Source organism: Nestor notabilis, unplaced genomic scaffold (assembly GCF_000696875.1).
Source record: "Nestor notabilis isolate BGI_N333 unplaced genomic scaffold, ASM69687v1 scaffold14542, whole genome shotgun sequence".
NCBI classification, from domain to species: domain Eukaryota; kingdom Metazoa; phylum Chordata; class Aves; order Psittaciformes; family Psittacidae; genus Nestor; species Nestor notabilis.
This window is the reverse complement of record NW_009919800.1, coordinates 1-27,268: the sequence shown is the minus strand read 5'-3', so window position 1 is coordinate 27,268 and position 27,268 is coordinate 1. Positions and strand designations below refer to the sequence as shown.

The following is a 27,268-nucleotide window of genomic DNA, read 5'->3' as shown; positions in this document are numbered from 1 at the left end:
TCTTGAGTTACATACTTGGTTCAGTTTGGTTACATACAGGCTAGTGGTTCTGGTATCACGAGAGTGGGAAAAGTAGCAATAGGATTATTTTCATCATTAAAGTCTTTGTATTTAACCACAACTCAAAAAAATGGAGGAGGATGCATCTTGTTTTGATTTTGTTCAGCAGCCCATTCCCTCCCAAGGCAGTGAATGGCCTATCCTTATTATGAGCTATACTTTTGTTTCTAATGCCTAGAAAAATTGACATTTTGAAATTGCACGTAAAAATGTACTTTTAGTGAAAAAAGTTCTGCCTATCGTTATGTTTTATTACAAATGCTGGCAAATCTACTCTTCTGTGTCCTTCATCTATTCACTTAGTGATTTTTAGGTGGAAGGCAGAGAAGAAGAGAGGTATACCAGGGCTGGTCATGATTTTCTTCTATGATGTCGTACCTTTACTCTTTTACTACTTGCAGCTTTTATTTTCAAGGCTGCATTGACAATATTTGTGGACTCAGGGATATTTTCTTTCTCAGCAGTAATTCTGGGAATAGTGGCTTTTTCCTCTTGAGCCTTTTTCATTAGGTATAAATGCTAGATCAGTTCCTTTTTGTATAAAATAAACTGAACTTAACTTTAAACATTGCATTTTAGATTTGGTTCAATGAAAATGTGTTGTGTTTTTTTTGTTGGGTCTTTTTTTTTTTTTTTTTTTCCCTCCAGTTCACTCAATTGTGAACTTTAAGCAGTACTGACATCTGATATCTTGTTCCTACACTTGCTTACTGTCCCAGATGCTGGTTTATCTATAAAGCATCATATTTTGAAGCACCTCGGTATTGATAAAGCACAGTTGTAAACTGATTCATGCTAAGTGCTAGGTAGTAAAGTTTAAAAAATGTTTTGCTGTTATATTGAGACTATTTCTTGTAAGAGTTTCTCTCATCCTCTGATTTCTTCTCTGTTGCTGTAGTTTTATGTGAAATATTTACTGGAGTATATAGTGTCTGAATAACAGATCAAGCAAATGCATATTTAGCTTACTCCTTGATGCATATCCTGTAGCAAGTTATTTAACCACATTTGTGCAATGGAAGTATGTTAATTCAGTTGTTAATTTTGGACATTTGTGGGGTATTTCAACACCTCTAAGTACTTAAATTACAGGGCAAATATTGTAGGCACATAAATTCTTTGGCCATTAGTACATTACTGTAAATAAATAATACCTAGTTAGCTCAAGCAGATGACTAAGTTTGCTAACTCTGACACAGATTATTATCTTCTATTGTACAGGTTGATTTGGGGTCTGGTTAAGCAAAGCAGTGTTGCAGTATGATTTACAAGCTGCCAAGTAGCATGTTAGTATGGGAGGAAAGTATGAGGACAATTGCTGTCAACACTACAGAGAAAGTGTAGGGAGGAGACTCATGTCCATGATTGCCTGCCTTTCTACCTGCACAGGCTCAGGAGTTGGGTTCTGTAAATTTGCAGCTCTGAAGAAGAAAAGCATTAAACTATTGCAAATTATGATTTTGATAACTATTTCTTCAAATACCTACAAGTTTCATAAATGGTTTTTCTTCTGATAAATTTTGAGAAATCTTGTGATAATGGAATCAACAAAATGTGGCAGAAACACTGTTCCTGGAGTTACAACTTCAAGAAATAACTTTCTGTAGTGATCTTTCTTGAGTCTAAACAGTAATTTATTGGTTTATTTTTACAGATGACTATGGATGAGAAATATGTGAACAGTATTTGGGATCTTCTAAAAAATGCAATCCAAGAAATCCAGCGTAAGAACAATAGTGGCCTCAGTTTTGAGGAGCTGTATAGGAATGCGTATACAATGGTGTTGCATAAGCATGGCGAAAAGCTTTACACTGGACTAAGAGAAGTGGTCACTGAGCATCTGATAAACAAGGTATGTCATTTTATGAATTAAAATGGAAGTATCTTATACAAAAGAATTCTAAATAGGTACTTAAATGGCAAAACCCTAACTTCTGTGATTCTGCGATTTATTATGTTATTATGTTGCCTTGTGTTGAAATGGTATTACTATCCTCAAAAATGGTAGCTTAGAGCTAACATCAAGCCTAAATGACTTCATATTCCATATACTTTTTGCTGTAAGTTACTGATGGAGGTCAGCAAGTATTCGAAAGTGTACAGTAGGAAACAACTTAAGCTGAAGCATAACTGTTGAGAACTGGGAATTTTTAAGAAAAGGTTTGTGGCCTTTTGGTGGAATTTTGTGACTTTTTCAGAACAAATTTTTTGTTTTCCAGTCAGTTGTTTTTGGTGCTTTTTGGTGTTTTTTTAATCTGTAGAACAAAATAAATACCAGTGTAAGAACATGTTTGTTATGGGCTAATGAACTAATTCGTAAGTTAGTGAGAGTTGTACTAGGATTACACTGTTTAAAGAGGCGGTAGGCAATGTACAAAACCATCAGCTCAGCAACAACGAAAAGTCCTGAGTAGTCTGCATGCTATCATTTTAGCCTTTTCAAAACGATGTAATTCAGTCAAAATGATATGCAGAAACTTCTTGTTTCTGAAGATGTATCATCTGAGAAAAGAGCTCTTCACATCTTGTCTTGAGTCAGTCTTTGTAAGGAACGTTTAGGGTTGACTATTAATATGTCACTGAAAAAAGTTAAGCCTCAATTTTTAGGAGTCCAGATAATATTTCATGGTAAATAAGATCCTTTGCTCTTTGTGGTAACATCCATAGCTGCCTGTCTGTGTGGCTATGGGTCCAGATGGAGTATCTGTTCTGTTATTACAGTATTTGAAAAGGAAAGTCATGTGTGTTGAATGATCACTTCTGGCTGATATACAGAGCGTGGATGGGAGGTTAATGTCTAAATAATGGGGAGTTTCTTGTTCTAACTGGAGTTACTGCTGTGGCACAGAAGTGTATTATTTCTTTTCTAAAATCCTAGTTTTTAAAGGTGTGGTCCAGACAAGTATAGTCTAAACTGCTTTGATTGTGGGGCTTTTTAATTGTTTGCACAAGATGAAACATCTTGTATGAAGTAGCTAAATAATTTATGGCTCTCCTCTATACTTGTAGCACATCTGTGGCTCTCAAGCACTTCTGTTTTCATAATCTGTGCATTCATAATCTGTTCTATTCATATAAAATGTAGCAAATGGCTGAGGCTTTTCGTGCCTTGTTCTTGTATATGCCTATGTTTAAAGTCTATACTTAATCATGACACTAACCTTTTTTTCTTCCTAGGCCTTAAGTTTATCCTAGTTTAATTTGAGGAAAGCTTCTTATCTTTGTTCTTAGCTATTCTACATATCAAAAACTATCCATGTGCAAACCCAAACCCAGTTATTCTGAAGGGCTGATGGGGGCAAACTGACAAAAGAGCACAAGATCCTTCGAGTTTTTTGGGTCATTGCACTGGCTGAGAGGGTTGCACAGGTACCAGTGTAGGAAAAAATGCCTTTCTGATACTTTAATGCTATGTATCTGATGCTTAAAAAAACTCAAAGCATCTTCTCTAGTCATTTAGTTTTCTAATATTTAATATGATTAATCAAATTATATCTATGCGTATAGGTAACATAAAATAGATTATCAGAAGTTGGTTTTCTAAATAAAAAGGCAAACTACTGAATTTTAGTAGTAAAATGCTGTAAAGCTTAAAAGGTTAATTTATTCAGATGTCTGATGATGCCAACGTATAAATGAAATAATTCCAGGAAAAGATTAATAAAAATACGTGTGTGTCAAAAAGTTCTGAAAAATAGAGGACTTCCGTAGGCTCAAAGCTACTCCTTCTTTTGGTGGCTTGCTTAAGGAAGGTGAGGAAAGTATGGAAGTATGGAAAAAATAGTGCATTGTTTATTAAGAAATAGCATCAGTTCTATAACACCATCTTATGATTGTGCCATTAGTACCTGTAAGAGAGAAAAAGTTTTAGTTTAACCTCATACTTATGTAACAGAAGTTTTAGAGCAATCTTGAATTTTCAGTGTCTCTTTGCAAGAGCAGTTCTCTGTTAAATGTTAAGTAGTTAATTAATAATAAATGCTGTCATCACAAGTCTTTGTAAACTTCAATTCAGAGAATCAATGGTGGATGCTAGAATTTAGAAGAGCGGGATTTCGCGAACTGAAGTGTTGTTCATGAAATCTGTTAACTTTTATCAAAATGAAAGTGTGCAACATGAATAGATTTTAATAAAGGACTACACTCAGTTCAGGAAATGCATCTGAGGAGCCAAACTCAAGTTTTGAATTGCTAGAATCCTTGAAACATAATTGTAATTTGCTGTCCACAGCTGCTGGTTATCTTCCTACGAAAAAGTTGCATGCCTGTAGTAATTGAGTCATGCTGGTTAATTTAAGAGTAAATGTAGTGTAAAGGACTATGTAGAGGCAATGTGTTTGTTCAGATATTTTTACAAATAGTTTTCAAGCTTGGAAAGTAAAAATTTTTATTTTTGGTATGGCGCAGTTAAAAGATACGCTTATTTAATTGCTATATGAAAGTTGTGCTTGCTCAGCATCTTTATTGAAAAGTTGTGCTTGCTCAGCATCTTTATTATTTACCAAACACTTTAAAGAAGAAAATTATTTTAACTTCTCAACAAGAAAACATAATACTGTGTATTGTCTTTGCAGCCTGTTCAATGTAAAATGGTAGGTGCCAGCATGATCTGTACAAGATACAAGCACAAAAGCAAGTTACTGTAGATGCTTGGTTTTGAACATGTAGACCCTAATGGCTTGTAGTTGCAATCACCAGGTTCTGACTGCTTGATGAAGGAAGTAGTAAGCCAAGTAGCTTACTGCACATCATTGATAGGAGTCACCTGTCTTGAACTACCTTGGCTTTACTACAGGCTAAAGACAAGCTAAAACTTGTCTTTGCCTGTGTATTTACATAATTATTAAAGTACAGTACATGAAACCAACATTTTGTCTTAATTTAGGCATTTAATTCTTGTGTATTTGGTGCTTCATTGATTTCTCCCCTTCTTGTTCTCTGGCAATCTTGTAGCTTCACATTTCTCAAGCCTTGTCTTTCTTCTTCACTCAAATGTTGTAAAAGTGTTTTAAAAAAATAAACACACAAAGCTTAGTTTACAGCTCTCTAAACCACTTGATGATAAGCAACATCACTCATGTTGGAATGCAAAACATCTTGAAGTTAAAAAGTTTACAGGATAATATTTTTAAAGTTCTCTTAGTTTTTACAAACACTTCATAGTCTAGTGAGATCTAAACCCGTGACATGCAATGTATTGTTACACATTCTGTGTGTGTGAGACAAAGGAATTGATTGGTTTGTTGACCAAACCCAATACAGTTTGGTTGTTTTTTCTGTGCAGTGTGTGTGTCAGATTGAGGTGTAAAAGACTCTTCTAAACTTAAACAAACAGAAATGCGCTGGAGGAGGTCCTAGAGCATTACTGAAAAGGCAGAAGTGCTTGGGATGTTCTCACACCTTGTAAGGCTTCTTGATCTTACTGAACATTTCTGTTGCTTTCTGTGGCTGGCGTGCCAGAATGCATTATGGTGGTCTTTCCTGATGCAGCTGGTAGAGTTCAGTAGCAACAGTGCATGCAATTTCAGAGTAGTAATGAAGGCAGGCATGCAAGAAAGTCTTTGGTAAGGAGGGTATGGAACCGTTAAGTACAGAAGGAAGGTTTAGGGTGAAGAAAGTGTGTCCGCTCTGGGGCTTACAAAGTTATGTCTAGAATCCTTGTATGCTTTTAAAATTTGCTACGATGCTGTTGCAGAAGGAAGGGGAGAGAGAAGATAGGAAGTAATTTCAAACTCCCTGTAGAGTCTGAAATGATATCTGTGAAATAGGGAGGAATGGCATGAGGAGTTGTGTAGGAGACAGATTGATTAGTGAGCATTATGGTCTGCTGTCTGATTGATAGTGTATGAAGTGTTATCTGAGTTTATCTTTCCTTAACAATGTTTTAAGATGGTCTTGTGCAAGTCTGCAAATTTATGGAGGGCAAAAGGATGCGAGGGAATTGCCAGATAGTGAATGCAATTCAGAATCATCGATATTCTTCATTGTTGGTTGGTTTGTTGTTGTTTTTCCTTTCAGCAAAAGGATAGCAGCTACAGGGGTGAACAGATGTTTCTGGTAAAGTTAATCTGTCGGGACTGTAAGATTTTAGAATACTGTCTTTTGCACTACTTATTTCTTTGTAGAAGATGAAGAAACTCCATTAATAGAAGTTCTGAGACCTTGAGGCCTTGATTCAGCAAGTGCTGTTCTATACTGCTCTGCACACTGGAGGTTCTGGCTGTCCTTACAGTAGTAGAAATTGCATAATTGAACTATTTGTCTTGCTGCGTCAGGCCAGGCACTGTAAGAGAGAAAATAGTAGGCCATAAGTCTGCTTTGTGTACATTTAGTAGAGAGTTATTTAAAGATATTGAAAGCTTATGCCGATTCTTAAGATTGGTGGGGGAGTGTGCTGTATTTCCTTAAGAATTGAGCCTGAAGTTGTATACAAGATTTCATCCTTGCAAATGTAAGACAACCATATGTAGATTATGAAGTTGCTAATTTATTTTTGAGACTGTATGTGGACAGTCCTTTTAAAGCTGGATGTGCCTGCCAGTTTACTGTGTAACTGCAAAGATTGTCATGGAAATCACTACAAGCTCAGCTAATTAAAAGTAGCACTCTGCAGATAAAAATCTGAGATTCAAATATTTTAAGGCTTTGGAAGAGCAGCAGCTCTGCCTCTGAAGGAAGGGCTTCCTTCTCTACAGAAGAGTATGAATATCCAGGGGGTTTTGTTACAAGTAATTTATTCCACCAGAGGGGTTTGACTCTGCATCTTTGCATGGCTAAGATGTTTTGTGCATTATACTAGTTTTCCTGTAGTATTGCTTTATTCATGGTCCATATAAGGAATGTGTTCATTGCTCATTAACTACACAGCTGTTATAAGCAATAATTTGGTTGACTTTTGTAGCAACTGAAAGAACAGCTTCCCAAGCCTGTCTGCAGCTTGAAGGTAGAAGAATGTCATGGGAAAGCTTCACAGAGAGACTTTTAGAGTAGTTTTGTTGTACAGCACCCATTCCTGGATTTAATATACATTTCCAAAGAGCCACATGGCATACTATGTGGAGTAGAGGGGGCATAGATTTCAGTGTTCTATTTGGAAGCTTGTAGTCACTGCTACCTGGTGACAAGCACGCCCTTTTGCTGCAATTTAGTATGTGATTTGGTACTGGCTCAGTCTTGCAGGATTATTGTGACGGATGTGTTACAAAGGCATGCTGCCTCTGTGGTGTTTAAAAGAATCCCTACCCTGGTTATCTGTGCTTTTAAACAACTCGGGCTTTTAGTTTTGTTTTGGTAAATTGTAGCAGTGTGGGTGATCTACCAAATAATGCTTCCAATGTTTTTCCATATTGACTAAAGATGTGAAAGCAAACATGCCATGTTTGTTTCTCTTCTGGAAGATTCTGCACACCTTTTACAAGTACAGCTGCTGAAGTTTTGAGTGCATGTTTACATTTTAGCTGAAACGTAGGTAGATTGGATGGCAACAGAGCACTGCTTTGGGAGACCAGAGGGTAAATGATAATCACTATCATAAAGAATGGGGCAGCTAAGTGGTGCTGTGACTTACAACTTCATACTTTGTTTTCCAAAAGCAAGGAGGAGGGACCTTGGTCAGGTCTGGGAAGTAGGTGTTTGAAGATTTCGGAAAGCTTTGAACAACCTACAGGCATACCTGTATTACCTAGATTCAATAAAAAGGTGAATATTACAGGGTTAGATTTCCACAGCTTCTCCAGAGGAGACCATTGTGTTTGTATGATATGCCGTGCTATGTTTCTGGTTCATCTAAGTTTATGGAGTACATATAGTAGTTTGGCAGACTGAAATTTTTGTTATGTTGGTTTTGCCTAATAACATTGTAAAACTTAAATGACAGAATGAAGTCTGTCTGGTGGTTTTGTCTGATGTTGGTGCAGCTTGTGGCTGCTTGTCATGTGTTTTGTTTTGCTGTTTGACTGCTCTATACTGAAATTTACACTATCACACAAGTATAAATGCGAATATATAAATGTAAAAATGTTCTATTCAGTTACAAAAAAGGCAGGATGTATTCTGCAGGTTACGTCAAAAGTCAGTTGACACACTTTAACTCTGGAGTAATGTTTTTACATTCCCTCAGGTTTCTTTTACATGAGTTTAAAGCTTGAGCCCTGTAGTATGCACCTACTGCATGAAAATCAAAATATGGAACTGAATGTTCTGGTTTTTTATGAGTAGGGAGTAGTAATAGTGTCAAAAAGACATAAAGCCTGAAATTGATGGGACAAATGAATCAACTAGCATACACATTCGTAAAAACAGTGATGACTTCCTTTTGTAGTCTGGAGTCTTGTTGTTGGCAATTATGGACTATTAGTTTAAGAGTCTGGTCTTTACCAAGTGATTATTTCCTTTCAGAACTGTTGTTTGCTGTAACTTTATGCTGTCTTAGCGTATCTTTCTAAATGTCATCATGGCCAGTTTTCTACCTGTACTTGTTCCTGTTTGTAACATTCACTGGTACTATCCAGTATTCTGAGATTACTTGTGATAGTAAAGTTAACATTAGTGGAAACACTATAGCACAGGAAATGAAACATTTGAGGAGTTACAGAAAATATTTTTAACGTTAGAGATTTCAGGTAGCCCTTTGAAATGTAGTATTCATGTTCATTTTGTTGCTCTTGTTCCAAGCCTGTTTTTTCTTGTTTGTGTGAAGTCTTATTTTTCCACAGAAGTGAAGTACAAGGTAGGGGTGGTCAGCCTCCAGGAAATGCAAGAACTTGTTTGGAATATTCAAGTTCATAGAGGAACAAGATTTCTTTTCTTTAAAGCAAAGCTTGTTGAAATACAAATGATTCAGGAGAAACTGACTCAGGTTTATGACAATGTACTACTCCTTTTTGCTTCAGGTGCGAGAAGATGTTTTAAACTCCTTGAATAACAACTTTCTACAAACACTAAACCAAGCATGGAATGATCATCAAACAGCAATGGTGATGATTAGAGACATTCTAATGTATATGGTAGGTATTCTGCTTTTTCACACCTTTACTTGATGCAGTGAATTGTCTCTTGTCAAATGTGGACAAATGAGCTGCAGGGGTCAAAAAACAAGGCATCCTTACAAGTCTCGTTCCCAAGACTGCTGTCTGTTCCTTGTTTTGAATTTGCTGTGTGCATACAAGACTGTTACAGGTGTCTGATAAATTATAATGGAATTCTTCTTTCAGGTTACCTCATTATCACTTGAAAAACACATCTGGAAAGTGGTTGAAATCCACAATTCTTAAAAAATGCTTTACTCATTCTGACAGGTTGTAGATGTTATTTGCATGTGGTGAGCTTGGATACAATATTAAGCAGTGTACATAGTCTGTAATTCTAAAAGAAAAAAGAAAAGCATTCCTTACTTAATAGCTAATGGAAAAGGCCTTTTTTCAAGAGAGAGTGCCTTAAATATTTGTGTCTGGATTGTGTTATGCTTTAGATAGTTGGTATATGTTTAACTTGCCAGAATGGTGGGCATGCTTGGAGGGTGCAGGGGAGTGTATTTTTGCATAGCTTCTAGGCAAAGGCTTTACCTTCAGGAAGGAAAAGAAAGATGTGTTGAAATACTGTGGTTTGGTTTATGTAAAATCTTTTTTTCCAAAGTGTCATACTGAAGATAGCACTTTGTGCAATTTTCGACAGTGAAGGTCAGATAGTGCTTTCTTTTTATTTATCAAAAAAATATGATGAACTGAGATTATACTCTTATCTGCTGAACAACTGGAGTTAAGATCTTCTAGCTTTTAGAGTTCTCATGCTATGAAATTGAACCTGTTTGTATTAGCTGTGAAATCCTGCTTGGTTAAAAAGCTGCTAAAAGCTGGAGTTTGGAGTAGTTGTTGAAGCTACATAGCTTATTTTTTTAATAATTTTTTTTTATGGGTTTACTGGCTTTTGTGTTGTGGAGTTTGGTTTTGGTGGGTTTTTTGGAGGGAGGAGTGGTTTTGTTTGAGTGTTGTGTTTTGGTTAGTTGGGTTTTTTTTAAGTTTGGAAAAGATCACATATCTAAAGATAGAGGACTGGATAACATGCCTTCAGTGAGACTTAATGGAATGTGTATCTTATCTTGCCAAAAGGAAGATTGAGAGAGTTTTATTTTGAAGTACAATTTTCACTGTGAGAATTCCTGGAATCCCTAATATATCTGTAAAGGACAAATGCAAATCAATTGCTGCTAGCTGCATCTGGGCAAATTCAAGAGTAGCTAACAGTTAGAATAATGTTCACCAAAGCTAGTGATGAATTTTCAGAAACATTAGAAGATGGAATTCAGAGCTTTCTAGGGGAGTAGCTGATGTGTTTTAGCCATATACTGTGTATTATTTCAGTACAGGAGGTTCTGGATGATCCAAGGTATGTAGGTGGTCAGAGAGGATAATGCAATATTATCTATTGCTCTTGAATTCAATAAATCTTTGATCCCTCAAACAGGGTCAGGGGAAGCTGTCTTATCAGCTGTTCCTGGTTTATTTGGGGGTTTTTGTGTGTTGACATGAATATTAAGGACCAAGCCTTTCCTTTGGGGGAGGGTTACGTGCTTCAGTTAGCACTTCTGGGGGGAGATGAGAGCTATTTCCTAAGTATTCTTTGTGCTCAGGAGAGCCATGTCTTGATTTTTGTTTGAAGCTTGCAAGTGCAGTCTTCTCTTCTTTTTAATTCTTCTTTTTTTTTTTTTTTTTTTTTTTTTCTTCCATCAAAATTCCAGAAGATGGAGACCTGCAGCATTCTTAAAAGTGCAGATTGGGCTTCACTGTGTTATAATTTAGGTTCAGAACAGAATAATAAACAAAGAAACTTGAATATATAGTCTTTTATGTGCTGTTTGATAGTTCCTAATGATTTCAAGTGGGTGTGCAGTTGAGGCCTCCACTTGACTAATTATTTGCCTCTTGGAGACTTTTTTCCTTGTACCAAACTGAGACCCAAAGAAACAGAAAAGACACATCTACAATAAAATGCATAGTGTATCAGTTAAAATGTAACAAATTTTTCTTTCAAAATGCTTATATAAACTTGTTAAACTTTAGGAGCACTGATGTCTGTTTGTTAAACACTTATACTGTAACATGGGTTTTATGATTATAAGTTGGATCTTTTTTAGATAGAACTGTCTTATGTAAGGAACCGATAGAATGGGCAGACTCCCTCTTTGACTTGGAGTGCGTAATACAAATTGTCATTAGAAAATACGTGCTTTGTTTACAGATTAAAGTATAAACTATGGTTTAAAGCGAGACTAGTCTCAAAGATTTGCAGTTTCACTTTTGTCATTGGGGTATCCTGTTGAGTCAAAGGTGATTCTGCTCATGGGAAAGAGGCTAAGAGCAGGAAACTTCTAGTCTTGAGTATGTGTTCATTCAAAAAGCTGGAAAAAAGTGTTAGTATCACAAAATTATAAAGCAAGGAACATCTGTCAAAGGTGAGACCTGACTGCTTGTCAAAGAAACAATTTTCAAGAACTTCATAAAATAAGGAATAGCTTGTTCTTTTTTTATTACTTTGAGTCTGAATCAGATGTAGTTTTATAGAGACACACTTGTCAGACATTGTTTATACTTTTTTTTTTTATTCAAGCACAGCTAATATAATTTACATTTAAAATGTTTTATCTTAAGAAAACCAAACACTGTAAACTCAGTCACCAGGCATTGTTAATTGATATTCTTATGTTCCACCAGAAGTATATTCAATTATATAATATGTTTATAAATAAAGGATAACCCAGTCCTTCTCCTCTTATTCTATAGGCCGTTCAAATTACTTACCCATCAGTTTCAGGAAGTGTAACTCTTGGTACCCAACAAACCACAGTCTGAGAGCAGTGAACATTTGACATCCTCTTGAATTCTGATATTACTCTCTTACATTCTTCAGCCTAGCGATTTTACATTTTAAACTATCTGGTTTAATGCCATGTATGTTTTCCAGTTTATTTTCACCTCTCAGCTCCTATATGATCTAAGTCAAAACAAATACCTTTCTACCTTAATCTTCCCTCTGTTTAATTTTGCCACTTCAAAATTAAAATTAATTCAAACAGATCTTTTTTGAAAATGTGTATATTTTATACATTGGGATTTGTGCATTGTTATGATACATGCTGTCAGAGGTTTGTGGCAGGATTTTGTTTGGTTAACAGAACATCTTCTGCAAGACACTCATAAAGCTTGCCCTACAGTTGCATTTTTTGTCTTTTGTGTTATGATTCTACTGTGAGGTTTTGTACAATAAACCCAAATTCAACTTCCTTGAGACATTCCAGTTTCTACAGTTGAATTTGAAGCTTACATGGTTCCACTGTATTTTGTAGTGTGTGTGTACTAGCTCTCCTCTTTTTGTGTTACATGTTTAAGGCTACAGTAATCCATGCTAGAATAGATGTAGTAGTCTCTGTAAATTCATGGCACTGTCTGCAGCAAGCAGTGAGGTACCAAAGCAGTGAAGTCATGTCCTAAGTAGCATCTTCAGTGAGTCAAATCATGTACTATGACATGTTGAAGTAGTGAAGTAATGTACTGTGCTTGGGCCTATCTGAAATTCAGTCTCGCTTTTGGCTGCAGCATAGATAAGTGTACCTATGGTAGTTTTTATTTAGCTACTGTGTGTAACAGGAGCAGTGGAGGTGCAGTTGTTTGGTCTTCTCTTCAAGCTGCGTAAGTGTGAGTATTCTTGGAATGTCTTGGGGAAACTGGGCTAAACTGGATTCTGCAGTGTCCCTTCTTTACTATTTGTGCTTGCTAAATTTAAAGCAGTTTCAGGTATGCAAGCACAGCAGTCACACCCCTGGCTGCATTATAGGCATGTGGGTAGTGCCAGTTAAACAGTGTCAGAAGTGAACAATTACTCTTATGAATACAGCTGTGTGTTTTGCAGAGGGCAGAGCATTCCCTTCTTGTTTGTGCGGTGCACAAAGCCAGTGTCCTGGTTTAAGCTGGCATTGACAGATCTGTGATGAGAGTTTTGACCTTGGGGCATCTGACTCTTACTGTTCATGGCTTCTGCACAAGGTAGTAGGGAGAAGTGTTGTTTTTATTTTGAGAACTAATATCAAAGGCACTTGCGTATATGTATAGCAACGGTGTCTGAAGGCTATGTCATCCAGGTGCATCCTTGCAGAGATGGGCAAGATGTGGATGGTAATACTTAACAGTAGGTGACTTGCTTTACTTGAGGTCAGAATTACTCTGCAGTGTAAGCAGCATTGTAGTTCATGAATAATTGCTGTCTGAAACTCCACCCTTGTCTCCTGAGAGTTACTCTTACGTTTAAGTACCTGCTGCTTCTCCCTGTAGGAAGTGATTGCTGTTCGGTAGCATGTAGCTTTGTCAGTCAGACCTGTTCCCAAATGGAGCTTCCTGTCTCTAAGACTGTATTTTTTTTTTAGGTTGGGAGAGCTTCCAGTAAACATTAAAAGTGCTCCTGTTACCAAGGCTAAGCAAATCAGCAGTATCAGAAACATTAATGCTCCTATTCTGATTTGGGTATTGCAGAGTGGTCTGGCTTTCTAAAGAGGTGTTGCTGTTACATTGAGGCAAGTTTCTAATGCAGTTACTATTCCATAGTGGCAACATTTAGCAGTGCCACAACAGGAGCTATGCAGAGGAGTCATGGCTTTGATTCATTTTGGTACCCTGCTGCCTGTTCTTCAGAAGCCTGAATATTCTTTGGTAATAATATATATATATTCTTCTCAAATTATATGGTATATTAGACACTACTTTTTAATTTTCTCTTTTATCTGTTTGAAAGTGTACTTTAAGCTTGTCTTGATTTAGAATCGTCTTTGCTTCTGTTCTGGGCGCAAGTGCTTAAATAAGGGAGTGAAATAAATAACTCTGTATATATATATAACAGAAAAAATAGGATAACATACTCCAAAGATCTAGACTACTATGTATTGCTAAACTGACTTCATAAGACCAATTACTAAACTTTTTGCTTTGAGGCAGAACTGAGCTTGCTTCATGAGCCACAGAGTAGGCATATCTGACCTGTTTCCATCTTGGTTTTTCATTTAAATGAAGTGCTGCCTGCCTGAAAGGAGTGAGTAGGAAATCAATTGTGAACTCTTGTGTTTTGCTTTCCTTTGGTCATCAACTGGCAATCTGGCATATAATTAGTATATGAATAATTTTGCCATGTAAATTCAGCTGCTAACGTACTAAGGGTGTGATGTCAGTTCCTTCTGTATTTTTTTTGGGGGGGGAGGGTGTATTTCTTTTTTGGGGTGGGGTTTTTTTTGAGGTTTTTGTGAGGTTTTTTTTTTTCTTTTGGTGAGTTTTTTTGTTCTGTTTTTTTTTTTTTTCTCCTAATTGCAGAATTTATAAAATCTTTGTAAATTTTTCAGTCTGGAGCATAATATTTTTTTCATAGTTTAGTTTTCTAGGTGTCTGAGTAATTTTACACTTCAATTGAGTGTGGTAAAGCACCTAAGATAGTTGATGGAACTAGTGAAGCTAATTTTTATACTCTATTTCAGACATTATCCTTATACTCCATTTCAAACATAGACCTTCATCCTTTATAGAATTTGATTATTTTTTCATTTATAGCTGTATAAATATTCAGAAAACCTTATCACAGTCAGATTTGTGAGTGGTACAACCCCCTTAACTTTCTCTAGTATCATCATCCTGAGGCGTAAAGGGTAGGAAAGCACTACTTTCAGTAATTACCCAAGCTGTTATGTTAGAAGAATGGATTATGCCCTGACAGAAATGAAAAAATAATCATTGTTCATCTCAGAAATAGTTTGTAAAAAACCCTTTCTGTTCTTAATGTTGCTTTAAATGGTCTTACCTGGTACAGCACTACTGGATATTAAGTGAATACACTGATTTTCTGTCTGCTAGTAACTTTATTAATAATTTTGCTTTTCTAGAGAGTTGGGAAAGAGGAATGGAAAAGGGGAAAACAATTTTTGGAGCATTTCTGCAAGAAGCAGTAAGAAACTCAGGGTTTCTGCTCAGAGGTATCTCAGTCCACTCTGGCTGATGGGTTTTAGGCTATACAGACTTGAAATACTGTTCAAAGGACCAGTCTCAATTTCTAAATGTAGCTAGTATAGGGGTAGCAGTTGAGGAGCCTGATTGTTTCTATATGCTAAGATAATGTGGGGAGATGGAATTTAAACCCATATAGAGACACACAAATTTTTCATTCTTCTCTGCCGTCTCTTCTTTTTTTGGGGGGGTGTGTGTATGTGTGAGATCTTAAGGATACATAAGGTGGTTTCAAGATACTTGCTTGAGTTGAATGAAAGTGAATTTTTTGGGGGAAGGGGTGTAACAGAAGTCCTTATGTACAATTTTGCAATAACAATCTGTAAACGTTTTGACTGTAACTATTCTCATTTTGGCTTTACTTTTTCTTTTGGTCATTTAATGATGCTATTTTAGAAATCTTACTGAATATTGAGGGGGAGCTATCTGCTTAAAAGGGAGTGGTAGGAAGATGCATGGGAAATGGGGAAAGTGAATTAATTTTTCTCAAAGAACAAAAAGGGGTGGATGGAAGGGGTTTGAGTAGATAAGTAGAACCTCTTGAGTAGATAAGTAAAACTACCCCACTTGGAGTATTGTGTTCAGCTCTGGGATCTCCAGTACAGGAGGGACATGAACTTGTTGGAGCGAGTCCAGAGGAGGCCATGAAGATGATCAGAGGGCTGGAGCACCTCTGCTATGAAGGCAGGCTGAGAGAGCTGGGCTGGGCTTGTTCAGCCTGCGAAAGAGAAGGCTCCAGGGAGACGTTACAGCAGTCTTTCAAAACTTAAAGGGGGCCGACAAGAAATCTGGAGAGGGACTTTTTACAAGGGCTGTGGTGACAGGACATGGGGCTTTAAACTGAAAGAGAGTAGATTTAGGTTAGTCATTAGGAAGAAGCTCTTCACTGTGAGGGTGCTGAGGCGCTGGCACAGGTTGTCCAGAGAAGCTGTGGCTGCCCCATCCCTGGAAGTGATCAAGGCGGGGGTTGTAGCAACCTGCTCTAGTGGAAGGTTTCCCTGCTTATGGCAGCGGGGGTTGGAACTAGATGGTCTCTTCCAACCCAAACCATTCTATGGTTCTGTGATACTTTCAGGCTGTGCCATCAATTTTGTCAGTGTTTGGAGATTCCCCTGCTCGCAAACTAAAAAGTGGCAAGGCTGTAGATGGTCCTGGCATGCTTTAGTTGTAAATACTGTGTGTACAGTCTTCACCAAAGTAGACTTTCTATGTAAGTGAAGTTTTGGAAAATGGGACTGGTTTTCAATTTTGAGGGTATTCATAATTTCTTTTTGTTGCAAAAGGAGAGAAGATTAGTTTGGTCATTTCTGTGTAGTGGAAACATGACCAATCTGTTGCGATTTTGAATAGCACGGGTGTACTGAACTTAAAATTTTATTCCTGTGTCTTCTTTGTAGGACCGTGTGTATGTGCAACAAAATAATGTGGAGAATGTCTACAATTTGGGCTTGATTATCTTTCGAGATCAAGTTGTACGCTACGGCTGCATTAGGGATCACCTGCGGCAAACGCTGCTGGATATGATTGCAAGAGAAAGGAAAGGAGAAGTTGTAGACAGGTAAGATGTTTGTAAGTGACTGTCTTTTGCTGTAAAGAATGCCTGTCATTTTTTAAGAGTGAATCACAAACATACACAAATCATTACTTAAAGCTGCATTCCTGATTGCAAGTAAAAATTTTTTCGTGATCTGGAATAACGTATTTCTTTGTGCATTAAGGTTTAGCATAATGGTAAATAGAGAAGCTCGTGAATACATTTTTTGATACTTGTGTTTTTTATTAAACTTTCATTAAATCTCTCCATTACTGCCTTGTGCCAGAGCATTTGGTTATAAAGCTGAGTTTTTGACCGTTCTCTGCCTCTTGCTACCTTGTATCTCCTCTGTATTGAGAGGTGATTTAATTTTCTTGTACCTGGGTTTTTTTGTGTGTGTTTTGGGTGGAGAGGAGGTTGGTATTACTTTTGTGTTTTATTGTGGGTTGGGTTTTTTTTTTCCTTTTTTATTATATTTCTCTTACTCATGTTTTGATCCATCTGGTTTTGGTAGTTTGCTTCCATCTCTGAGCTTTTAAATCTGTTCCTTTGGTTCTCCAGCCAGTTGAATAGATGTGGAGTTTCGTGCCACACACTGCAGATACTGCAACTGAAGTAACTTCAAATTTGCAAGTTTTCTTGTGCTTCTCTAGTTTCAGAGCAGCTGTTGGGTGTGGAGATATGTAAACTCCATGCTACTTTGGCTGCAGTTCTGGGACTGAGATTGCCCAACACACTATTTAGGAAGAGAAAAGTACTCCTTGGCAACAGCTGTGTATTGTCCCCTACTGCCAGAAAGTGGAATTTTTTCCTGGATGCAGTTCTTTTGTTTTCACATTTTATTGGTGTGTTTCTATGCCTAACCAAATATTTAATTTGCTGATACATTTTCATTTTGTGCTTTGTTTGGGGTTGGCTTTTTTTGTGTGTGGTGGGATTTGGGGTTTTTTTGGGTTTTTTTGTTTGTTTTTTGGTTGTGGGGTTTTTTTTTGTTTGTTTATTTTTTTGGGTTGGTGGGGGAACCAAGCCCCCCAAAAAACAACCACCACCCAAAAGCCCCAAACTTTGCACAGCAACTTCCATCTGTGCAATTTGTTTTGAATTGCTCAGTTCCAACCTGTGCCTGCAGTTTTCTTTGAAGTAGTATTTTTTGTTATTTTCTTGTATGTTGAAATATACTTAATAGTTTTCCAAGTTAATAGAACTTGGGACCTGCTTCCCCGTGTTTAAAATATTTCATACTGTCAGCTTCTTAGTTTAGAACAAGAACGATCAATCTTGTTCCTGTAATGTTCTTGAAATCCTGTCATGTATCAAACAGGTTTAGGATGGCCTTTCTCTTATTATATTTGACTTAAGTTTGTATTTTATTCTGAGTTGTTATTCTGCTATGTACTCTGTCTTACAAGCACGTAGATTTCTCAAGTTGTTAACAACTTACTTTTTGGCAGAGGCGCAATAAGAAATGCTTGCCAGATGTTAATGATTCTAGGTCTTGAAGGAAGATCAGTCTATGAAGAAGACTTTGAGGCTCCGTTTTTGGAGATGTCTGCAGAATTTTTTCAGGTATGGCAATGTTGTAATATTGTTTGGAATGTTGTTAAAACTTCCTGGAATTATGAGAATTGGTTGTACTTTAAGTAATTGCTGCTTATAAGTATGTCCATCACCATTGAGTGAAATAAGAAAAAAACTAACTTTGGGAAAAGTTAGAGAAATTTTACAGAATTACAATAATTTGAATGTAGTTCTGACATATGTGTGCCAATAACATGTAAAGTAATCATCATGCTAATTCCATGCCTGCTTTAGGCTATTTCATGCAACTTAGTCTATCCCTGCATTGCAGCCACAGTCATTTTGAAATACCAGTGGCATGAAAGGTTCAAACTGTTTCAGGCTAGGAATGGAGAGGGGAGACTACCTGTCAAACTGCCTTTGAGGAAGCTTTGTTTCCTTCATGGTTTCTGTATTTGTGAGTTCATTTTTTGTAATAAAACAAAGTGAATTGAGGAATAAATATACGCAAGTGGCTATCCATTTGTGGACCAGCCACTGAATAACACATTTTAAATATTTCCTGAGGAATTTTTTTGAGATTGTTTAGGAGAAAAAAGCCACTTGAATGGTGGTTGCATGTAATCATGCTCATCTGTTGTTGGAAACTGATAGTAATTATAAAAGCATGTAAAAAGATGTCTAGGTAAGATAATTTGTCAGTCTCCCAATCCTTGTGCAGGATCTACTGTCATATCTACTGATCTCCAGATTTATTTGAAAATCAGAAACATATGTTACACAATGATTTAAAAGTCATTATATTCTGCTTTTCTTTGGTGCTACATAAAATGAAGAAAATCAGAATAGTTTGGAAGAGACCTTCAAAGGTCATCTAGTCCAACCCCTCTGCAATGAGCACAATTGCTTTCATTTAAGTTTTATTTTTTAGCTCTGTTTTAAAAAAAAAAAAAAAAAATCTTTCTTCTGAAAGACTGTGCTGACCAGTATGGATAAAACCAGTTTGACATGGAAGAATGTACTCAGCATTGTCACTAATGAGAATGAGAACATACAACAACTCATAAATATGCTATAAACTGGTATTTGAAAAGAATTTTTGCCTCTTCCCTCTCCCCATCTTCTGTTTTCTTTGGACATGTGGCTAAAACTCTAGTTGGTAACTGGAAACTGGGTTGGCTTAGGTTGTTTTATTATGAAAAATACTATGTTCATATTGCATGTACCCCCTTATGTATGTAACACGGCATAATAGAACCTTTATTTTGCATTATGCATGTATGTAAATCTTGGGGGTATGATGATCTCATTTCTTGGACATGCTGTTTGATTTGAACTTGCTTATAAATGCTGATCTGAAATAACTAGTACATTTCCTTTTTCCCTTTAAAAAAGTCTAAAGTATTGATTTGTGTTAATCACAGATGGAAAGTCAGAAATTTTTAGCTGAAAACAGTGCTTCTGTATATATAAAGAAAGTAGAAGCTAGAATTAATGAAGAAATAGAACGGGTGATGCACTGTCTGGATAAATCAACAGAAGAACCAATTGTGAAAGTTGTTGAGAGGGAGCTTATTTCGAAGCATATGAAAACTATAGTGGAAATGGAGAACTCTGGGCTAGTTCATATGCTGAAAAATGGGAAGACAGAAGGTAAGACTGCATCATATGTGAGACAGAAGTACGATAATTCTTATTGCTTTTAAACTTGGGATAAGTCAAACTTAACACTTGTGTTCCTCTGTATCTGTAAAAACACTTTGGTGGCTCTGTTTTGCAAACATCTGAGCATCTTACTCCAGAGACTTAGAGGGCTCTTAAAACACAGCCCGTATGTATAACCTGTGCCTGTTTAGTACCAGACATGGGTACTTTTTTGGTAAGCCAAGTATCTCTTAAGAAAAGTGCAAGTTTATGGTAATGGTCTTTGTTACTTGTTTTCCATGAGCCATTTTATTACTTTCATTCGTCTAGTATGTAGCCATCAAAATGCATCAAAATTTTTTGGTCCATAAGCAGTTATTTAAAAAGCGCTAGGGTGACTTATTTAGTGGAAATATTGTGGGACCAATTTTTGGGGAAAGGGCTTTGTTGCAGAAATAAAGTCGGCTGTTTTTAAAGAGTAGGAAGCAGCTTATTGAAGTGGTTGAAAAAGAAGGACTTGGCTTGATTTGGTTTTCCTGATAGAGGTTAATGTGGGACAGAATGACTGAATGAAAGTTACTATGGAAAAAAATAGAACATAAGTTTCTAAAGCAGCATAATGAAGAGAGTGATTGTAGTATCTATATTTAGAAACTGGTGCTCACACTGAAGCCCTGAGTATGGGGAACAGACTTGCTGCTTAGATTAATGGCCTTTATTCGTTAAAGCAGCTTCACAATTACAAAGTGATAGAGTGACAGAGTGAGCGAATTTCTTGACTGTAAGAAAAGAGAATTACTGTATTGAAAAGGAAAATGATAATATTATATTTAACTTTTTTTTTCCTTAATATCTAGTTAAAATAGCCTTCAGGCTGAGGGTATAAGGATATTGAAGGGTATTTTTAAGATAGAGGGATTAGTTTAACTTTTATAACCTTGGTTTGAGTAGAGGGGAAAATACTTGGTGAATTGTGAAGATAAGATTTCACATAAATGTACAAGGATGGATTCTCTTTTGGAAAGCCATGTTTAACCTAACTTTTCATTATTTTAGATGGATGAAACAAAGTAGTGTAAAATTATATGGCTGACTTGAAGGCAAATATGAATTAAAGTCCATTTTTTACCTGTTTTTGCTTTTAATACAGAAACAAGCATCTATTTGCTTTACCTTAGATTTTTGTTACAACTTTTAATACAATATATGACTTTTGGGGTAGTCTTGGAAGCTACACTCATACCACTGGAAAACATAGTATTACTGAAGCTTGAAGTGTGCTATCCTTTAGTGCAAGCATCAACTTTTGCTGTCCTGGGGATCAGCAATAACACTCCTTGCTGCAGACAGCCTAGAGTAATTGATTGCAATCTTTGGGTTGAGTTTTGTGACTGCTGTAATCAGCATGTTGTCAGGGGTGAATGAAAGAAAATTCTAGTGCCTGAGCTGTTTTAGGATACTTCTTGTGGCTCAAGTGACTGAACTTATATTGCTGTCTTTTGCTATGAAATGAGTCAGTTACAGAAGTACAACAACCAGAGGGTGTCCTGCATAATATCTCATCCTTGTTTCCAGACCTTGCTTGTATGTACAAGTTGTTTAGCCGTGTGCCAAATGGTCTGAAGACAATGTGTGAGTGCATGAGCTCATACCTGAGAGAGCAAGGCAAAGCACTAGTTTCTGAAGAGGGAGAAGGAAAGAATCCAGTCGACTACATTCAGGTAATTTAACTATTTTACCTTTCTTTTCTTCTATCTTTCCCACAGTTGATTTACATGATTGATAAGGTAAAGCTTAATATTGATTCAAAAGGGATTCTTATTAGTAAGCTGTTTGTATAACTTTGCTTCTGAATTCTCAGACATGTTTAGAACTCCTTTTTTTAATTAAGTTGCTTGAAAAGTACACGCTCATTTTTTGTGCTTTTGGTAACTACTTTTATTAAACGACATGTTCAGGCTAATGATCTAACTGCTGGGAACTTCTTGGGTGCTCCTAAATGGTATTTGCCTCCAAAGTGAGTTGTACGTCTGCTTGCAAATAGCTTTGTAGTGTCCATTTTGTTTAATTTTATGTAACATTAGCTATCAATGTTTGAGACAAAAATCACATGACGGTAATTCATGGCAAGAGTAACTGAGAGGTGAATGTGATATAAATCAAAACAAATTACTTGCTTCATTCTCGGTCTTCCTGAGAACGGAACACTTTGCATGTTAAAAGACGTAAGTGTTCTTTCTTGTTCTCTGTCTCACTAGAAGTGATGTGTGCCATTAACTTACCAGCATCATAAAATATACTTCAGGAGTGTTTGTCATCTTTTCTCTCCCATTGTCTCGGAGAAGATGGTTTTAAATTTGCGCATAAAATCTTTAGAGGTCACTGAACTTTAATGAAATGCTTTTATAGCTGGAAGATGTTTTGTACTTAGTGGGAAAACGTGTTAAACTTTTTAAGTTTCTTTTTTTAAGTGTGTAGTTGAAATCCTTGTGTCTGGTCTTTATGAGAAACATTTAATGCTGTATGCCTATTATGTCTACTGCTTTGTTTGAAATCAGTAACTTTGCTAGAACTGGTTACTATTAGAAGAAGCCATTTTTGAGTATAAAAAGATTTTTGATTGGATTATTAATTTTCTGGCAATGCTGAAGCAAACTTCTTACCAAGCTTGGACAAGAATCACCTCTCCAAGGATTGTTAAAAAGAAGAGAGAACACTCTTTGAAATTTCTTAGGCTTGATGATTAAGGGCTTTTTGTGAAGGTATGATTAAAAAAAAAAAAAGGCAATTGATGTGGAAAATAAGTGTCTGGATTACTTTGAAGTAATTTACACTCCTTTCACATCCTAATGAACCCAAAGGAGAAGGAGTATCATTAAAAATTTAACAGAGAATGAGTTAAAAATTTAATTCTAAAGATGCTATCGATTTTTTTCCCGCTACAAAGGCAAATAGCATAATGAAGCTGAAGAAGACTTAAAGCCAGGATGTGTGAGCTTTGTCAGAGCTCATCCTCTCGGCCCATTAGTATGTACCCCAACCATCTCATGAAGATGCCCTAGGGAAGGGGTTGATACATGTTTACAGCTAAACCCCTAAGCAGGTTTATCCTTCACTACCACTGGGACAATGGAAGAGTAGAAAAATACCTATGAATTGAGAAACCTCACTCAGCCATGTTCATCTGAATCTTTCAAGGACTTAAACAGCAGTAAGAAGACAGACAAGGAAGCTACATTAAGCCATCAAGGAAAAACCTTCATCATAGTCCAGCACTCCTTCTGCAACATGACATCACCAAACGCTGAGCATAATTGGCAAGATGATTGCAAAAACATTGCCAGGGGATTAGATTTAAAACATAATAATTTGAAGGGATGTTGAAGTGCTGCTGTAATTTAAGGTACTAACAGTTTCTCCTGTTTAACACCAGGTTGTTCAGATGGTGTACTCCTGGAGGGGAGACATAAGCTAACCTTGGTTAACAGAAAGATAGTGGGATTTACTTTGAATTTAAAATTTCTAATATGCATTAATTAGCCTGTCTAAAGATCATTCCTTTTAAGTGAGACGGTGAGTTCCTAAGAAACATTACTACTTCTTTAAGTAGTTCTTGAATGGCTTCTTTAAGTAACCACATATAAATAATTCCTTAAGAAGCTGAGGATTTTAAGATCGTTTAAGCTGAACAGTTCTTGTGGGCACTTGTTATCCATGATAAATTTAACTCTCAAGTGAAATTCCCCCCCTCCTCCATGCTGTCTTAGTTGCGTCTACACCCTGTGGATACCATATATACTTAGCAAGGTGCTCAGGTGATTCTGAGATGCTTCCACCTTCTGCACTCAGTTGTTTTAACTCTGGGCAAAGATGATGCAAACCCTAAAAGTGATGTTAAGAATCTAATAAATTTAGCTCAGAGGAAGTAGTTCATTTCAGGCCTGTGAACTTCACACTATGATAACTGGAGAGCTGTTGCTTCTATCTGACTTTTATATGTTCACAGTGACTCTTAAAGATCAGTAAGAAACATGTGACTAAATGCAGAGTGTACCCCTAGATTGAAATTAGAGGGGGAAAAAGCCTGGCAAGATTTGGCCTGTTGTTGCAATGTGTTTTCTCAAACTTGTTTAAGTAGCTCTAGGGATGCAGTTAGTGGGTGCCTAGCTTCATCTTTCCTGCATCCTGAATTTGTGATAGTAACTTTGTTGACATTACTTGAAGTAGAAAAGGCTTAACAAGTACCATACCTCTTAAGTTGTGTATTTAAAAAAAACAGTAAATCAACCTGTTTAACAAGGGTGATTAAAAAAATTCCTTAATCTTTGAGTAGTTTGTTAAAGCAAACTGCATGAGTATTTGACACCAATATTATAGCCAGCTTATCTGAAAATTGCTTCAATGCCAGACATAGAGAGCTTTGCAGAATCTCTGACTGTAGATGTGGTCTTTTCTGTAACTTCATTTATTACTACTCTTCTGCAACTTCTGACTTCAGATCAGTGAAAATGTTTTTGTTTTTTTTTTAAAGGGCTTACTGGATTTGAAGAGTAGGTTTGACCGCTTTCTGCAAGAATCTTTCAATAATGATCGACTCTTCAAACAGACTATTGCGGGTGACTTCGAGTACTTCCTCAACCTCAACTCTAGGTCTCCTGAGTACCTCTCATTATTTATTGATGATAAGCTGAAAAAAGGAGTCAAGGGAGTAAGTATAAATGAAATTAAAAGATCATGCTCTTTGTCGTGTAAAATTGGATGAAATTAAAATAAGCTGCTTCTTGAAGAATTAATTGTGCATTAAGATAACTGGCAATACTGTCTTAAAAAAGAAGTATATGTAACATACTCTTAAAACTTTAGATAGAAACTTATAGAAACTTACAGAAATACAGAAATATAAAGCTCATGGAGATCTCGAGACGTTGTGTGGCTTGTCTGCTATCTCTGAAGCAGTATACCTAGATTACTTCTGACAGATACCTTGGCAGCTAACTGCCTTTGAAACCTTAAATATAATTTCCTTAAATATATTTATAGTTCGGCAGTAATTCTCAATATCTAACAATTTCTTTTTGAAGTTAAGTTGCTTGGGTAGAGGAAACAGTTTGTGCTTCCTTTTGCATATCAGAGGATTAATACCTATCTGTCTCTTCTATCTTAAGTGCAACTGTGTTCTTCAATCTTACTTCATAGCTTCTTTCATTAAATTTTTTGAGGTATAGCACCTAGAGCTGGATAGGATGGTTCAGCTGAGGCTTCAGTGCCTTTGAATAAAACTGAATATTATTGTATGCAGTTTATGCTTTAGCAATCAAGTAGTGAATTCTGCTTACTTATAAAATAAGTAATAATTTTATTTGTTGTGGCACTAGATAGGCTTTGCAAATGAGTCTTAACATATAAAATCTTTCATTCCAAGCTGACTTTCCATACTTACAGTACTGCATTCCATCTGTGGTTGTCTTTGTAAAAACTTACCCAGGAACTTCTACTATATTTATTCAGACATTCAACCCTTCTGTCGTCTTTCCTCTCCCTCACAGTTGCTTTTCCATCCATTTTTGCTTTTATCTCTTTCTCTACACTGACTTTATGCACTGTTCTTTTGGCTCTATCGTTTACATGTTGGACCAGTTTTGTAGGCTTCTTTATAAGCTACTGCTAGACCATATGCTTGCTGTGAATTACTTTAGGTTGTATAAGACACTTTTGCTAGAAGGTTTAAACCAGCAAATGATTTCCTTTACAGCTAACAGAACAAGAAGTAGAAACTATATTGGATAAGGCAATGGTTTTATTTAGGTTTATGCAAGAGAAAGATGTTTTTGAACGCTATTACAAACAGCACTTGGCAAGAAGACTTCTCACAAACAAGAGTGTTTCAGATGACTCTGAGAAAAATATGATATCTAAATTAAAGGTAAGACAACATCTGCATAATTTTACTTAATTTTCTCCCTCCCTCCTCCCCATAAATACAGCTTCTTCTGTTTTTACATAAGGAATATGTACATAACATACATCTTGATTGCTATTAAATACAAATTTGATTTTAAAGCCCCAACAGAAAATATGAAAGGCTTTTCTGAATAATTTTGTGGAATTAAGAGGAAGGAGATCTTGGAAAGCACCTGTGATGAGAGCACAGTCTAGAAAGCAAAACTAATATTTTTCACAGTTTAAGACTTTCCAAATAAGAGGACAACTCCTGTTATCTAGTGACTGGATTTGAAGACAGGGCTGTGCTTTATCCAAGGTTTTGTGTTATTCACAATAGAATTTTCTATTGCGTGCACAGTCTGTCTTTTTTAGTTGATTCCATCTGCAGACTGATGGTAATGCTCAATTCCTTTTTGTTTAAGTAGTTTGAGAGAGATTGGGGGGAAAAAATCTTTGTATCAGTGTCTGGAAACACGTTTCCCTTAGTTGCTTCCATTTACTGATTTAATAGGCCAAGAGATGGAGAAGAAAGTAAAGCCTAAAGGTGAAGCAAGTTCTAATGCAGCAGCTTCCTAAGTGGCATGATAAATGGCTAGGAAACTTCCAAACCAGAGTGTTTGAATCTTAAAATCAAACTTTACTGACCCTCATTTTTGATCTTTATATTCTGTCAGTGAGCAAAGCCTGTTTGCATCAGATTACTCCAAATTATCAGTTTTAATTAGAAATTATCAATATTAATTCCTTCACAATTACCTCTCTACCCCTTCTAGCCTGGTGGTTTAGAAGCACAGAGCATATGTTTGTGATATGAGCCATCCATTTTCTTACGTGCAATGATTAGGATGCTGAAGCTCATGTGCTTGTCTTTGACATATACATCAAAGTTTGTGTTAGAAACAGACACAAAGTCTTGTGTGCATAACTGAAATATGTGTGTTGGCATTTCCTTTTATGAAATATGAAACTTAGAATAGGTTCTGAAGGTAATGCAAATGGGAATCCCAGTAATAAAATGCACAAAATATAATTTTAGTGAGATTTATAAACTACCTCTTAGTCTTGCCATTCACCTATCAGAACATTCCTAGTGCTGGCACAAGAAGTTATTTTTTGTATTTTCAGACTGAATGTGGGTGTCAGTTCACGTCTAAACTGGAAGGAATGTTCAGGGACATGAGCATCTCAAACACAACGATGGATGAGTTCAGGCAACATCTTCAGGCGACTGGGGTAAGAGTGGGGGTCTGTGTGATTGTTCTTTTACTTCAGTGCAAACCATGGACTTCTATCAAGGCTTGTAGTTTTAATTTGTTAGTATATGCACGTGGGAAGAAGGATTTTGTTAGCACATTCCAATTGTATTTCTTTTACTGTGCTTGTTATCTTATAAACTTCGTTACTATTTCTCGAAATGCAAAAGTCAGTTCGAAGCTTGAATAGTGCCAATCTCGTTCCATAAAATCCGGTTTCAACTTCCACTCTTATCGACATTGTTTTGCAAGGGCCCCGCAGCAGGAGCCCAGGCGCAGACCCA

At 36.4% G+C, this 27,268-nt stretch overlaps 1 protein-coding gene across 1 annotated transcript; it reads left to right on the top strand.

The window, feature by feature from the left end:
* Positions 1 to 1,712: 1,712 nt before the first annotated feature.
* On the top strand, positions 1,713 to 27,027 carry LOC104399546 (cullin-3; the record flags this gene model as incomplete). Its single annotated transcript, XM_010010394.1, has 9 exons — positions 1,713 to 1,912; positions 8,952 to 9,065; positions 16,490 to 16,650; positions 18,078 to 18,192; positions 19,569 to 19,797; positions 21,364 to 21,509; positions 24,320 to 24,496; positions 25,541 to 25,711; positions 26,857 to 27,027. Coding segments are annotated over exons 1-9 (1,482 nt in total), but the record flags the coding sequence as incomplete, so codon positions are not given.
* Positions 27,028 to 27,268: the final 241 nt, after the last annotated feature.